At 40.5% G+C, this 17,534-nt stretch overlaps 1 protein-coding gene across 1 annotated transcript; it reads left to right on the forward strand.

Annotated features, from left to right (window-relative positions):
• Positions 1 to 6,176: 6,176 nt before the first annotated feature.
• LOC141589664 (putative mitochondrial protein AtMg00820) lies at positions 6,177 to 6,494 on the forward strand. The gene has a single exon (XM_074410297.1). It carries the CDS (start codon positions 6,177 to 6,179, stop codon positions 6,492 to 6,494), a length of 318 nt encoding a protein of 105 aa, XP_074266398.1.
• Positions 6,495 to 17,534: the final 11,040 nt, after the last annotated feature.

The following is a 17,534-nucleotide window of genomic DNA, read 5'->3' on the forward strand; positions in this document are numbered from 1 at the left end:
TGTGCTTCACATGTTGAAATTTGTTGGTGAATTGGTGTGCCTAACTGAGTATGTTAAGTTCAAGTTCCATGAAGTATATGCTTTACGTGTTTGTGCAAGTTGCTTAAGTCATATGCTGAAACAGATGCCGAGACTGAACATAGGAACCCGTCAAAGTAAACGGGGGAGGGGTAATCCACCTGAGATGGTGGAAGGGAGTGGACCTGTGGTACCCGCAGTTCCAGAGTACCCTTCTGTTATTTTTGTTGATTTCAAACAGCGAGAGCGTTTTGTAGTTTTACAAAAACGTAAGATGAGACCAACGAGGTGTATAGATACTACATTGTTGGAGGAATTGGAGATAGAGACGGATGTCCGTCACATATTTGAGACCTTGGGCCTTATGGGTTTGTATAGGTGAGGAAACACTCTTATCCTTTTCTTACCTTGGAGTTTATGAGCTCCTTTATCTATGACCCCGCTGGCCAGACCGTTGAGTTTCGATTGATGAACACTAGTTTCTTGCTTTCTATGGACCAATTTGCTTCTCACCTTGGGTTGGCCAAGCCTCCCAAGGACTCCATCACCGATATCCTGCTGAGTGCGGTGTATGCCGCTAATGCCTTGTCGACCGGGGAAACCGCTCCTACCTCGAGTAACATGCTGATTAATGACGTTCAGCATGTCACATTGAGGATCTTTCTTCGTTCTCTCTCGAACCTCCTTTATGATCGACCGGATATCAGTAAGCTGAACAACCATGAGGTGTTACTTCTGATGTCTTACTTGAACCCGGAGCGGACCAGGAAAGTGGTCTTTAATGCTCCTTCGATGGTTTGCGCTGCCCTTGCCTTGATGGCCACTGCCTCTTCCCGATACTTGAGTTGTGGCGCCATCGCCACTCGGTTAGCTGAAAACCTAACCTCTTTCGAGGCTTCTTCGGAGTACGTGCCTCTAGTTACCCCGGTGCCCACTATGGATCGTGACTACTATCTCGACCTGAAATGGTTGAAGACTTTGGCTGACGGTAGCCTAGCTTGGAGGGTGTGGGGCGTGAGTTGGATGAAGATTCCAGCTCCTGAGCACCTCCCACCCAAAGAGCCCTTAGAGCCGGCGGTATTGACGGTGGACTCCGATGATGAGGAGGAGGAGGAGGATGATGATAGACCCCGCCATCTGCAGACCTACCTCATCGACGACACGATTATGAAGGTGATGCCAGAGCCGAAGAAGGGCGAGAATGTGTCGGTCGTGGCGGTGGAGAGACCTAGGTTGGGGAGAGGACCCCGTCGAGTGAGGGAGAGGACCTCGGAGACTAGGCCACGGCCGGTGGCACCACAGCAGCAGCAGCATCCTTTTCCGTGTTACCCTTACCCCGACACCCCGGAGACGCGATCCAGCTACTTGGCGGAGAGAGTGTCATCTACCTTGACACTCCGGAACATGCACGAGATGGCGTACGCTCAGGGGATAGGGACCGAGGGACCGCATCCGGTTTGGTGGAGTGGAGTTGGGGACTACACAGGGGTTTTCCATTCCTACGGGGTGGATCAGTCGACGTGGGGGACACCTCAGTCCTTTGCCTACGGTGGCTTGACTCCATGGTACGTGGGCCCAGGAGCAGGAGCAGGAGTGGATGCGGGGATTGGGTCATCGGAAGCAGGTACTTCTGGTGGTGGTGGTGATGATGAGGTGATGTTTGAGCAGCAGCAGCAACAGGAGGAGGAGTGATACTCCTTGTACTTATCTTTGTTGATGGTAGTTGGTTTTGATGTTGGTAGTATTGTTAAACTTTAGTAGTTACTTTCGTTGAGACTTAGTTGAACTTGTATTGTTGGCCATAAGGCCGGATTTGATACTTTGACCTTGTTGCAGGATGTTGGGAGTCGGGGAGTGATCCCGACTCGATTGGTATGCCGATTACGTACATGTATGTTGGTTTACGACGAGCTTCATAGGCATTGTTGGCCTGTAGGTACTCGACAGAGTACCCCGTACTCTATCGAGTAGCTGCAGGCATGTATGAAGTAAAAATTTCTGATCTGTGGGCTACTCGATCAAGTAGCCAAGACACTCGATCGAGTAGCATGACACTCGATCGAGTACCGCTACATACTCGATCGAGTAGCACTGTTACAGGAGGTTTTCGAAAATTAAAAATGTTCAATCATTTTATAATTGCAAGTTTGATGTTTAACGTGGTTATTAGTGCGTAGTAACACCTTTGAACCGTTAATTTCATATGTTGGAAGTCAAGTTTCGGTTTTATATGCGTGTTTGTAACAATTAGTGAAGTGGCGACGATTTCTTGATTGTTTTAATATTACATATGACATATTGCCATTCATTCATTGAAGTTACATTTCTTCATACGTTGTGCAAACGATATTAACGTGCTTTATTGATGGCGACTAGTCATCCCGGTGAGTTGTGTACGATTTGTAATTTAACGAGTTTATGCTTAGTGAGTAATGTCCATAATAGATAATATGTTATGAATCAAGTAATAAGTAAAATGTGTTGTATTTTGGGTGGTGAACTTCGGGGACGAAGTTCCTTTTTAGAGGGGAAGAGTAATGTCGCAAAATAAAAAGGCCGTGGTTTTGAAGTTATGTGGTTACTCGTTTACAAGGCTTTGTTGTTTAATTACTAATCTTTGTTACTACGTTGGTCACATTGATTATATGAAGTCTAGGTGGTTACTTTAGTTCGTTAAAATGAATGTGATAGTATGTTTTAAAGGACCATCATAAAGAGCTAGTTGTGGTGCGATGTGTCGTATTAGAACGAATTAGTGAGTAACACGTGGTGTTAGTTGTGCAGCATGAAGTTGATACGAGATACGTTTCGGGTTGATAGTTGTTATCACATGATGAGCAATGGTCGTTTGTGTTGGCTCGTATGGCAAGGTCGATGTTTGATATATAATCATTAGTAAGAATTGATGCATACATGTAGAGTGACAATTAACGGTGATAATGTTTGCATGATAGTTGTAAGAGTCGATAGGTATAGAGCGTAGACGGTGATGATGATGACATGGGGGGGGATGGTATTTCCAGGGAGCAATGGTTCGAGTAGGAAGTTTGGTGATGTCGTGTTTTTCCGTCTCTAGTGCGTGGGATAGGTGGGTTGAACTTCGGGGACAAAGTTCTTTTAAGGGGGGAAGACTGTAATACCCGCCCTTTTTGAGACCCTTTGACCAGCGTTGACTGACCTTGGGAGCGGGAATAGCTTTAGAAGTGAGTGCCAAAATCATCTTGGGTTGCGTGTTAAGAGTGGTACTCGACAGAGTAGAGGCTACTCGATCGAGTAGCTAGGTTACTCGATCGAGTAGGGGGCCACTCGATCGAGTATGTTGGGTACTCGATCGAGTACCGAGTTTTCAGCGAGGGTTTTATATCGCGTTTTGTGAAATCCGCATATCACTTCCGCCACTTTCCTCCTATCCTTCAGTCGCCTCTTTCCCTTCCCTTCACCTCAAAACCTCCATGGAAGCCTATGTGAAGATCCTTGTGTCTTAGAAGAGCGTCACTTGAGTCGGGTAGCGGTCTTTTGCTGAGTTTCTCCCTATAGGTATGTCATAATCATCATCCGTGTCCTTGTTCTTTACAGTTAGGGTTTGCTTGTTGGTAATAGATAATTGTATGGTGGTTATAGGCTTTGCTTGGTCGCTGGATAGGTTGTTTGTCGGCATGGATTGGTTGCAGTTGCTCAAAGGTAGGTTCGCCTACTCAGTTTCTGTAGATGGTCTAGTATGTCGGTCGTTGTGGTTGTATTGTGATTGCTTAGTATCGTAGTTGTATTGTGACGGTTGTGATGGTGATTGTGGTTGATTGTTTCTGGTTCTCGAGGTGTGTCCTCGGCTGAGTAGGGTCACTTGCGGGAGTGGCTTCACGCCCTAGTTTCGCCCTTCGTGGAACCCGCCACGGAAGGGGATGTGCACATTAATGGACAGGGTTATCACTCATTATGAGGAGCGGGGATTTGGTGGGAACGGCTGCGGTCCCCCACTGGCAGGACTGGTCCAGTGGACAGTCAGTGACAAAGTTGGTTGGGTTATCGTGATTGTGTTTGAGACTGATAGCATTGTTTGTATTGATAATCGTAGTTGCCGTTGTCGTATCTTATCTCAGTACTGACCTTGTGTGGTTGTTTGTTCGTTATGTGTCTGACGTGATCCCTTATGGTGAGCAGTCGGTCTTAGCAGGTGTTGATGTTGTTGATACCTGGAGTCCGGGCAGGGATGATTCTTCACGAGATTCGATAGTCATAGCGAGTAGTCTTTGAGTTGTATCTTTCATATCGTTTGTTGGTTTAAATCGCTTGTAATACAATATAATAGTTCTTTTATCGACATTTGATTATTACTATCCTTGGGCAACCGAGATGGTAACGCCCTTATATGCTAAGGAAGGCCTAGTTAAGGCTCCTCTGAATATGGGGGTGTTACAGATAGTGGGGCCTCTAGTCATATGAGCCCCAACTTAGATATGTTTGAGACCTATCATACGTTAGCTTCACCCTGTTACATAAGTATACCCAATGGAAAAAGGGCTAATGTTCTGAGCGTTGGCAACATTAAACATTCTCCTGACATCACCTTGAAAAACGTTTTACATGTACCTGAGTTTCAGTTTAACCTCTTATCCACCAGTAAGTTAAGCAAAGATTTATCCTCTTCTATCATTTTTACACCTGAATATTGTCTTCTTCAGGTTCATGCTTTGAACTAAACCTTGATCCTTGGTAAACAAAGACATGGCCTTTACTTTGCTGATTTCAAGCCTTCCAACAAAATCAAAGATGTTGTCAACCAAAGTCCTTCATCTCACATTTGTGATGCCGCTTCCACCAATGCTGTCATTTCTCTTAATAGATGGCACTGTAGGCTAGGACATATTCCTTTTGCTAATTTGAAACATCTTCCTGTAATACATAATTGTTGTCAGCAAAGTTTATCTATCTATCAAGTTTGTCCTAAAGCTAGATTTCACAGATTATCATTTCCTAATAGTATCTCCAATTCAAAGCATATTTTTGAGTTACTTCATGTTGATCTATGGGGACCATACCATACACCTACAGACTCAGGCAAGAGATTTTTTCTGACCATATTTGATGACATATCTAGGACCACTTGGACTCATCTTCTCAGCCACAAAAGCAATGCCCTACCCATCCTTATGATCTTCATCACCTACATTGAGACTCAATTCCAGGTACATGTAAAAATGATTAGGAATGATAATGGGTTGGAGTTTGGTGAGGTCCAAGCCACAACATTCTATTAATTCAAAGGTATATCCCACCAAACTTCATGTGTTGATACCCCTCAACAAAATGGTGTCGTTGAGAGGAAGTATAGACATTTACTTGAAATTGCAAGGAGTTTATTTTTTCAATCAAATGTGCCTATTCAGTATTGGGGAGAATGTCTATTGACCGTCACTTATTTGATAAATAAAATGCCATCTAGTGTTTTCGGATTTAAATCACGTCTGGAAATTTTACAGAAAGAGGCCCCCTCTTATGACCATTTAAGAAGCTTTGGTTGCCTCTGTTTTGTGAGTAAATCAAAAAGGGGTAGGGACAAGTTTCAACCCAGGGCATCACCTTGCATATTTCTTAGATATCCCACTGGAAAAAAAGCCTACACTGTCATGGACCTTCAATCAAAGAAAATATTTCATAGTAGAGACGTTGTCTTTCATGAAAATGTATTTCTCTTTCACACCACGAATTTATCCAAACATTTCCATCAAACCACAATGCCTTTCCCACCTAAATCTCTCTCGAATCCTATTTTCTATATGCCCAATGAAATGAAAACTGAAATTCCAAATTAAAATGCTAATATTCCAACATGTGACATCTTGCCTTACACCCAAACTGAAACAACAAGTAATATGCAAGTTAATGCGACTGTCCCTGAAAATGCTATTGATACCCCAACTGAGACAAAAAGTACCAGAGGCAGGAGGTTGCCATCATATCTTCAAGATTATGAGGTTAGCCTTCCTGGCACAGACAACACTATTGCCCAACTCTCTTGGCAGGCTCCTCAACACTGGTGCAATCTAGTGAGTTTTTCCGACATTTCCAACCATGCTCAATACATCATCAATCAACAACTGGCTTATTCTGAACCAACCAGCTAAAATGAAGCATGCCAAGATCCTCATTGGGTCCAAGCAATGAAAAAGGAAATTGAGGCACTTCAAGCTAATGACACATGGGTTCTCACTTACTTGCCCATAGGAAAAAAGGTTATATCTTCTAAATGGGCTTACAAAGTCAAATTAAATGCTGATGGTTCCTTGAAGAGGCATAAAGCGAGACTAGTAATAGAGGTTGTAGGTCAAAAGGCAGGGATAGATTACCAAGAGACCTTCTCTCCAGTGGTTAAAATGACTACCATCAGAGCTATGATATGTGTTGCTGTCCACAGACATTGGGATATCTTCCAAATGGACGTCAACAATGTTTTCCTTCATGGGGATATTGAAGAATAAGTGTACATGAAAATGCCTGATGGCATACCTAATCCCAATGCAAAGGTGTGCAAGCTGAAAAAATCCCTTTATGGCCTCAAACAGGCTTCAAGGCAGTGGTTCTCAAAGTTGTGTCTATTCCTTCATCAATTCAAGTTTATCCAATCCAAAAATAACTATTCCTTATTCATAAAAAGGGACAAAGGTGACATTACAATAGTAGCAGTCTATGTGGATGATATAGTGGTCACGGGCTCCAATACATCCAAAATCAATGCTTGAAACATCTGCTCAATTTAACTCTCGGGATAAAAGATCTGGGTAAATTACACTATTTCCTTGGGATTGAAGTTACCTACACTCCACAAGGGATCATCCTAACTCAAAGAAAATTTACCCTTGATCTTCTAAATGATGCTCACATGATGCATTCTAAATCAAGTATCACCCCTTTTCCTGTTAACTGCAAGCTTGATAAATCTGACGAAGCATTATATGATAATCCTACCTATTATAGAACCTTGATTGGAAAGCTCAATTTTCTCACCCATACAAGGCCTGACCTGTCCTTTGTTGTCCAAACCGTAAGTCAATTTATGCAAGAACCTAGAATCTCTCATTTTCAGGCCATTTCTCATGTGTTACAATATCTCAAGGGAACTTGTGGGCAAGGCATCATGATGCAGGGTTCTGACACACTCACTCTCCAGGCCTTTTCGGACTCTAACTGGGCAGCTTGTCCTGTGACCAGGAGATCCATCACAGGATGGCTTGTTCTCTTTGGCCGCTCCCTCATCAGCTGGAAGAGTAAGAAACAAACCACCATTTCCAGGTCATCTGCTGAGGCTGAATATAGGGCCATGGCCCAGGCAGCAGCAGAGGTTACATGGCTGGTTAGACTTCTAGATGACATGGGTGTTCATAATCTTCAACCTGTGAGTCTTTACTGTAACAATCACAGTGCTCTCCACATAGCTAAGAACCTTGTCTTTCATGAGAGGACCAAACACATTGAGTTAGATTTTCATTTTACTAGGGATAAGGTCCTTGATGGTTTGCTTCAACTGAAATACACTCCTACCTCCACACAACTAGCAGATGTTTTCACCAAAGTTTTACCTTCAAGACAAAATTGGAAACTTCTGCACAAGCTTGGCATGTTACCATATCCTCAAGCTTGCGCGGGGTGGGGGTGGGGGGGGGGGTGTTGGAGCATATGACACGTGATAAGCACTTGTCTAGGATTGGTACAAGACCCTATATATGTTCCGGCACATGATCTGAATATCTAATGTTTTAGGCCCATTTCTCATGTGGTTTATTTTTGTTTGCTGCCTCACACTTGTTGTTGTATATAAATAGCATGTAAAGTAACTTTAGCCGTAAGAACATTCATCACAACTTTCCCTCAGATACATAAACATTCATTCTTCAATCATCAACAATATTTATCATTATAATTATCCTTATTAATGCATCCAAGTTTCCAAATTTGTCAGGCTGCCCTTTATGAACTGTCAAATATATTTCGACTCTGTCTAATGGCTCATTTTGCCCCTAGCTTATGCCGTCTGGTGCTTGATCTTGATTTCATTAACTGGATTACAGAACTTGGAAATATCTTTTACCTTGACAACTTAAACCGGCTATTGTTGTTTCTTTATTTCTCTCTGCTGCGAAATGCTTCTCTATAGCGTGGAGTATGGACTCATGTTTGATTTTCCTGTAACGTGATGTAGTAGAAAGTATTGGCTGTACATGGAGCAACAAAGATGAGTGCATATGTCACGCATGGAATATTTCCAAACAAATCATGGAAAAGCTTAAACCCAATACAACAGGTATGTCTATTTTTTTCTATATTCTTCCCAATCATTGTTGAGAAAACTAGAAGACAAGCATTGGAGTAGAATATTCTTATTATTCTTGATGATGAAACGTAATACATCCTTCCTGCATATATACTGAAGCTAGCTAGGTCATATCTTTGACTATGCACAAAATACTCCTACTTCTATGGTAACTAATTATCACCAAATATTCACAATATACACTAGCCACTAATATAATGCTAATCAAATAATATGGTTACCATATAAGACGGTACCCATATTCTAATACTCCCCCTCAAGTTGGAGCACGGGGCAAACCGAGACCCAACTTGTACGATAAGTGATCAAATGACTCTCCTCCAAGAGCTTTAGTGAACAAATCCGCTATTTGTTCCTTACTCGGCACATGATGCGCTTTGATCACTTTGGACACTAAATGTTGACGGACAAAGTGACAATCAATTTCAATGTGTTTCGTTCTATCATGAAACACGGGATTTTTGGAAATGTGAAGTGCAGCTTGATTGTCACAAAACATGAGCATGGGATTCGTGTGAAATACCCCAAGTGATACGAGGAACGACTTCAGCCACAACAATTCGCTTGTAACCGATCCCATGGCTCTATACTCCGCCTCAGCCGTTGATTTAGCCACCGTAACTTGTTTCTTCGCCTTCCAAGAAATTGGTGACCCTCCAATCGAGACAAAATACCCACTCAATGACCTCCTGGTGACGGGACACCCGGCATAATCCGAGTCACAAAAGCCACGTAGTTGATAGTCCGAACTAGCATTGAGTGTGATTCCCTTACTCGGATTCCTCTTAACATATCTAACCATCCGCAAAGCAGCATCCCAATGTTCTTTCTTGGGCTCGTTGACGAATTGCGACAACACATGAACAGAGTACACAAGGTCGGGCCTGGTTATCGTCAAGTAGACCAATCTGCCGACGAGTCTTCGGTACTTCATAATGTCCTTCAAAACAGGCTCCTTTGCAAGTCCTAAATTATGCCGACTTTGAATAGGAGTATAAGCTGTCTTCGCACCTGCCATACCACTGTCTTCTACGATGTTTATGGCATATTTTCGTTGGTTAAGAAATAACCCATTAACTCCATGAGCCACCTCAATCCCAAGAAAATACTTAAGTTTACCCAAATCTTTAATCTCAAATTTTTTGTCAATGAATTTCTTGAAATTGTTACAGGCTGCTCGATCACTTCCGACCACTATCATATCATCAACGTATACTAGAACGCCAATAAACACGTCTTCTCGGTGTAATGTAAACAATGAATAGTCCGCCATTGATTGAACAAAACCATAATTCTTCAACGACTCAGTTAATTTCGCGAACCAATTTCGCGAAGCTTGCTTTAAACCATAAATAGATTTCAGTAATTTACATACCTTTCTCCCTTTGTCTCTTTCAAATCCCTGTGGAATCTTCATATACACGTCTTCTTCGAGGTCGCCGTGCAAGAAGGCGTTGTTGACATCTAATTGCTCAATAATCCACTTCTTCTTTACGGCTACAGCAAGTAAGCATCTTACACTGGTCATCTTCGCAACCGGCGCATAAGTCTCATGAAAATCAATGCCTTCAACTTGTGTAAAACCTTGGGCTACAAGTCTCGCTTTGTATCGTTCTATCTCTCCATTCGCATGATACTTTATCTTGTATACCCATTTACACCCTATTGCTTTCTTCCCTTCCGGTAATTCAACAATTCGCCAAGTTCCATTATTTTCTAAAGCATTAATTTCCTTTGCCATTGCTTCACGCCATCTCGCATCTGTAGCTGCTTCACGGTATGAGCCTGGTTCTTTATGTTTATCACTTTTGGCAAGAAAACAGGTATGTGACTTCGAAAAATAATCATTAGTAACATAATTGATTAATGGATAACGAGTACCTGGTGTAGAGGAAGCTGACTGTGTGCGGTGCGCATCTTGATTCGGGGTGATTACTCTTGTTGACTTACAGTAATAATCCTTTTTCCATGCTGGCTCATATTTTTCTCGAGCTCCACGACCCATTCTGTCATCTCTGTTTTGCCCATCAGCATTTGTCACTGGTAATGCAGTCTCCCTTATCTCGCCACTTTGTCGAAAGTTCATTTTCCACATTCGCATCACCGATTGCGCCACTGTCAGGGACGACTTCAGTCATGTCTGGTAATGTATCATCACTCTCACCCTCATCAACACTCCCCCTGTCTACCCAAGTCCTCTCATTTAATGACTCATCAGTATGCAATTTCGAATTACTGTCATCAATAGTCGCATATGGGTAAACATGCTCATAGAACTTAACATCTCGAGAGACAAAAACACGTTTCTCCTTAAGGTCATAAACCTTCCATCTCTTCTTACTATGCGGGTATCCTATAAAAATACATCGTGTTCCACGCTCCTCAAATTTATCTCTCGGTTTTTCATTGTTGTGTACGTAACATAGACATCCAAACACTTTCACATTCTCAAAATTTGGCCTTTTTCGATAAAGAATTTCAAATGGAGTTTTTCCATTCAACAACGGTGTAGGGGTTCGATTTATCAAATAAGCAGCGGTCAAAATGCATTCCCCCCAAAAATGTAAGGGTAACCCTCCTTCAAAACGTAGGGCACGAGCTTTTTCTAATATGTGACGGTGTTTCCTCTCAACCCGACCGTTCTGTTGGGGTGTACCAGTATTGCTAGTTTGGAATAAAATCCCATTTTCCTCATAATATTGCTTCATTGATCCCGACAACAATTCCGTACCATTGTCGCTTTGAATTTGCTTAACATGGGTCTCGAATTGGGTTTTTATCATTTGACAAAAAATTTTCATAAAATAACCAGCCTCACTTTTATCTTTCATAAGGTAAACCCAAACGGCTCGACTACGGTCATCAACGATGGTCAAAAAATAATGGGCCCTTGTCAAACTAGCAACCTTATACGGTCCCCAAATATCGCAATGTATTAAACCAAACAAAATATCACACCGTTTATTATTCAACTTAAAAGGCGCACGAGATTGTTTTGCCCTACAACAAGAATCGCAAACTGTATCCGATGTCAAATGTAAATTATTGCCAACTAAATCAGAAAAACTAAGAAAAATACTCTTGGATGGGTGTCCGAGCCTCTTATGCCACAACCGTGCTTCCTTTGTGACGACAGTTCGAGCCACTACTTCTTCCTTTTCCAATTTGTAGTAATACACCCCATGACGATGCTCACCGCGTCCAATCATCATCCTCGTACTCAGGTCCTGTATTTCACAAAAATCGGAATGAAATGTTACTGTGCAATTATTTTCACAAATTAATTGCTTAACGGATATTAAATCGCAAGTAAGGGTTGGTACAAATAAAACATCCTTCAACACGAATTTCTCGCTCAATTTGATTTCGCCATGTATTTTTGTTTCAACCTTCCTGCCATCGGGTAGGCTCACAGTTGAACTCCCATTTTCGACCCAAACATTCTCCAACAATTCTCGCTTTCCTGTCATGTGATGGGAACATCCACTATCTAACATCCATTCAACATCAATAGTCACTTTCATACCTTTCAACTTGTCATCTCCTTCGGGGCTTCCTTTGAGCAATAGTTTCAATCGCTCGAATTCTTCACTGGTAAACGAATAGCTTTGTTGAGTCGAACCTGATTCTTTTGTTCCAGAAGAATTACTGACAGCATTCGCTTGGTGAGCCTCTTGACTGCGGCCCCTTCCTCTGCCACGATTGCCACGGCCAGAGCCTCGCCTTCCTCGTCCTCTTCCGCGTGCTATCACAGTATCATATCCATGCTTATCATAGCAATTTTCTTCAGTATGATAATACTTTCCGCAATGAGAGCACCGTGGTGGTGGGTCTGCGTCCTCATTCTCAGATTTTTGACTCCAATTCCTGCCTTGTCCTCCAGTACTTCGAACTGCCATGGCTGCCTCCACTCGATCTTCCTTGTTTTTCGTGATTGAGGCATGCGTCTCTTCCCTGAGAACAATAGCATAGGCCCGATTTAAATCCACAATAGGATCATCCGTTAATAAATTTGTCCTCACATGTCCATATAATCTGGAATCCAATCCCATAAGAAATTGGTGGATTTTCTCCTCTTCTCGTTCTTGGGTGATTGATTTAGCCGCTCCACAAGTACAAGCCTTTATTTTGCTATAATTTCCCAACTCATCCCATATAGTTTTGAGTCGAGTATAATATTCTACTACTGTGTCGCTCCCCTGCTTGCACTCGCTGAGATCGGCTTTTAATTGATGAACTCGTGGTGCGTTGCCAGTAGAATACCTAGCACGCAATTCTTCCCAAATCTCTGCCACCGGTTGCGTAAATGTGATACTCGGATGTAATTTCTCATCGATCACATTACGTAACCACGCTCGTATCATTGCATTGCACTACCGCCACGCGACAGTTTCGACAGTCTCCTCCCCTCCTTCTAATTCGGGTTTGACAACTTTTCCTTCCAAAAAATCTAATTTGTTTTTCACATCCAACCCGTTCTTAACTGCTTCTGCCCACAAATCGTAATTTTTTCCATTGAATACAATTTGTGTGACATTGAGGTTTGGACTCTCCGAAGGGTGGAGATACAGAGGCGATGTTGTTGGGATGATCTTTGGACCACCACTGTTAGTTCCTTTCAATTTATTTTCACCTGTCATGGTGTTTAAAAATTATGTGTATGTGTGTTTTCGAATCAAATTCTAGCTCTGTGATACCATGAGAAAACTAGAAGACAAGCATTGGAGTAGAATATTCTTATTATTCTTGATGATGAAACGTAATACATCCTTCCTGCATATATACTGAAGCTAGCTAGGTCATATCTTTGACTATGCACAAAATACTCCTACTTCTATGGTAACTAATTATCACCAAATATTCACAATATACACTAGCCACTAATATAATGCTAATCAAATAATATGGTTACCATATAAGACGGTACCCATATTCTAATAATTGTTGTCAAAATCTCGATTCGATCTTACGATTCTACGATTTTACGATCTAAAAACGCTTGACGATCCTAGATCTTACGATTCTATTATGGTTGTAGAATCTTAAGATTCTATTCATTTTAAAATTTCTAAAGGTAGGATCATAATACGATCCTACAATTTTACGATCCTACGATCCAGTTTTATGAAAAAACATAAATATATATTTTATATAATGAAATTGTAAAATCCGAATCTATGTATAAATTGTAAAAATATGTTCCTAACAATGACATAAAAATTATTATTCATCAATAATTTATGAATAAATATTAATAAATATAAATATGTATATTAATCTTCAATTTTATATTTTTACCAAATAAAAAAGCTGTATTTAGTTAGTTTGTAGAATCTTACGATTTTACGATCCGATTCTACCGATTCGATTCTACCTACTCTATCGATCCAAAGTAGAATCTCGATCCTGACAACATTGCTCCCAACATGACAAATGAAAATTAATCCATGTTAATCAAGCTCTCTGTAAAATGTCCTGTTTTGAGGCAAGTTAAAAGTTGAGCCGAAAGTTGGAAACCTCACAACATTCTACAATGAGAAGGACGGTGTAGCCTAATTTCTCAATGTTTGTCATTCCCATTAAAAACCCAAGAAACAAACATTTCAACTGATAGCTTCATCCATATGGATCCTTTAACCAACTTAAAATTGAAACTCAATAAATAATTACTCTTCACGAGTACGTCATTCTAATGATAATCTGATCATTATGGTACCATACATACTAGATGCAATATCAGTCTGAAATCCTAGGTAGGTATGGGTATTTTTCTCCTTTTCTTACGTCGTCACCTCATTCTTGGCCTACTACATTCTACAGGATCGGACTGACGTACTTGTGGATCACGGATTCGTGTCCCCTAACCGTAAAGGAGGTTAAGAATAGGCAGATTTGTATTCGTGTCCCCTTTTATTTAATTCTAAAAAGAGTGTTTTGTTAAGTTTAGTGATGGTGTAGTGGTCGAGATAGTCGGTCAAGTGATTTAATGCACGATGACGGTACCAAACAATGTGTAAGGCTTGTGTTTACGATCGGTAGGTCGTAAACACGTGTCTGATTGTGACTTAGAAAGTCGAATCTATAATTTTAAGGGAGAAAAGAGGGGGCGGACACTTGCGTAACTCTCAAATGATGGCATTTGAGGGTTATTTATAGGAGAATGAGTGGCTGTGTGAGTTTTGAGCGACGTGGCCACCTGGGCTGCTCAAAGAGGCGCGAGCCATGTCGCACGTCTTCGAGGTGTCTTGTCACTATCATACGAATGCAATCATGATTTGTTCTATCCTAGGATTTGGATGAACATTTTTGGTACTTGACTATGTAAGATTCCGGGAAATCTTAACATAGAAGCATTTGAATGGTTTGTTTTTTTGTGTTTGACTCGGTTTGACTCGTTGTTGGAGTCGGGATTTGAATTTTGAGTTGGGTTTTGGTCCGGTGTCGGTTTTGACTCTAGTTAGTGTCATTGTGACCCCATCGTCATGCATTAAACACTCCAGGTACTTTTGAAAAGTTTTGAAATATTTCATTTTCGAAATCGTATTATTTTCCGACGCAAAGTTATACACAAACTGTCGATCAAACGCTGCGATTCCTAAGCATGTTGTAGTCCGATAATCATCGGGTGTGTGTTGGAGACTCAACAGATACTGGGTATCTACAGTAACCTGGCAGGGTTACACACTTTGGTATAGCCCGATGAAGCGGATTCTTTGCAGGACCTCGTCGTCACCAGTCTTTGTCAGTTTGAAATATATTTTCCTCCCTCATTTTTCACTATTATAGTTCATTTGACTGTCCACGTAGTCCGAGAGATTCTGTATCTCGGGCCAGTGTATTTGAGATATCACTATTGATTTGAAAGATTGATGAAAGTTTACAAGTATTACACATCTAATAGGTATCGTCCAGAAGGGTATATTTCTGAGCGAGCTATTATCGATGAAGCTCTTTCATATTGTTACGCATACATCTCCTTCGACGGTTTGAGGTGTTCTTGGCCCTTTCTCTGACCAGCCTTACTTTACGCACCAATCAACCCCACATAAAGCCACCTTTGACCACCGTGTTGATAACTCCTGAAAAGTCTGTACTCCCACCTTTCCAACGAGTCCAAGAACACCTCAAACCGACCTTGTTTCTATCCCAAATATAGACTGAAAGTCACCCTATTACAAGTGGTCAGAAAGTTGTTAAAATTAGGTCAAAAAGTCGTGTTTGACAAACTTTGACAAAAAACCCTTTTATTTAATTGAAAATAAATTTAAATGCTAAGTAAAGGTACAATAGGTCTCACTTGTGACGGGTGAACTATCACCCACATGGGTGTATGAGACAAAGAGTAGAATGCATAAAGAATCACATATTACTTGTCTTTATCTTTTCATGTGGATTTTATTTGACCCGTCACAAGCTTGTGACGGATATCGGCCGTCACAACTCACAAATGAGAATTTGTGATAAACGTAAGTCGGGCGGTGCTGAACATCAATACTAGTTCTTTAATAAAATTCAAATCTAAAAAATATACTCCCTCCTATTCTAGATAAGTGTCACATTGTATGGATGACACAAGAATTAAGTAGGAGTTAAATAACGTAAAGTATTGTGGTGGGGTAAGGTAATTGGAGAGATGAAAGGTATTGTGGGGTATTATTGTGAGTGGAGTGATTAAAATATGTATTGTTGTGGGATGAGGTGAGGTATTGTTGTGGATCAAAGTTATTAAAATAATTATAAAAGTTTACCGAAAATAGACAATGGGACATTATTGTGAATAGACGGAAATGAACAATGAGACAGTTAGGTAGAAGAATAGGAGGGAGTATAACCGAGCCGATAGTTTATATACCGTTCTGATTTGGGGGGGTATTTAGCAAATTAATTAGGATTATGGTGTTATTTAGCAAATTAGCAAATTAATTAGGATTATGGGGTTGGTTTCAAACTATTTGGAGTCAATTGGTCCACGTCATCGCTTTTATTTTTTTCTCCAGTTTTTAGGTAAAGCCGCTAAGATCCTTGGCGGCTTGTATCTTTACCATTTTGAGTAGCTACGGTAAGTTTTAGAAAAATACCGAACTAATGAAGCTGCTATGATCCCTAGCGGCTTTTGATGACATTTTCCAATCATGATGTAAGCAACTAATAAGCAACATGCAGCTTTTAGAATTCAACATGCAAAGACGCTGAGAAGTGAGAATCCAGCGGCTTTCATTGCCAACAAAAAAATTGCATCATGATTGCTACAAAATAGTAGGGATATAAGCCGTTAGGGACCTTAGCGACTTTACCTAAAAACGTAAAGAAAAAAAAAGTGATGACGTGGACTCATTGATCCCAAATAATTTGAAACCAATCCCAAAAATCTAATTAATTTGTTAAATAACCCAAAAAATCAAAAAATATAACCCTCTAATTCTAGATAAGTGCCCCATTGTATGGATGATACAAGAATTAAGGAGAGGAGTTAAATAACGTAAAATATTGTGGGTGGAGTACTGGAGTGATTAAAATATATATTAGGGTTTTTCTAACATGTGTCCTTAGGGCACATGTTAATAAGTTAAATATAGAAAGTTTGTTGAGATTAAATCATGATAGATGTATAAACTTACATTTACCATAATTAGTGAAATATTCTCAACAAACTTTCTCTAATTAACTTATTAACATGTGCCCTAAGGGCACATTTTAGAAAATCCGTATATATTAGTGGGTGAGGTGGGGTATTGTTGTGGGTTGAAGTGATTAAAATAATTATAAAAGTTTATCGAAAATAGACAATGTGACATTATAAAAGTATAACAGAGCCGATAATTTATATACCGTTCTGATTTGGGGTATTAAGAAACCCTAAATCAGAGCTCTTTAGTCTTTATCGTCCTTGTCTCTGCATTTGTAGCACACACCAAATATACAAACAAGGTCTCTACAATCCAACTTTACTCCAATTTGTTCTGTAAGTGTTTATTTTCCTCTTTTTTTTTTTTTTACAAGGAGTTTGAAACCAATTTTTGATGTCAAATTCTGATTATTATTATTATGATGATAATAATGATGATGATATACGAAAAGAAGTGGATGAATTAAAAAAGTCAAAATTAGTGTTTTTCCCTTGTTTACCACCATATAAACCTATAAACGAGGTTATAGTCCTAAATTACTTGTTGGAAAAAGATGAGGAAGA

This window comes from Silene latifolia, chromosome 7 (genome assembly GCF_048544455.1).
Source record: "Silene latifolia isolate original U9 population chromosome 7, ASM4854445v1, whole genome shotgun sequence".
Taxonomy (NCBI): Eukaryota; Viridiplantae; Streptophyta; class Magnoliopsida; order Caryophyllales; family Caryophyllaceae; genus Silene; species Silene latifolia.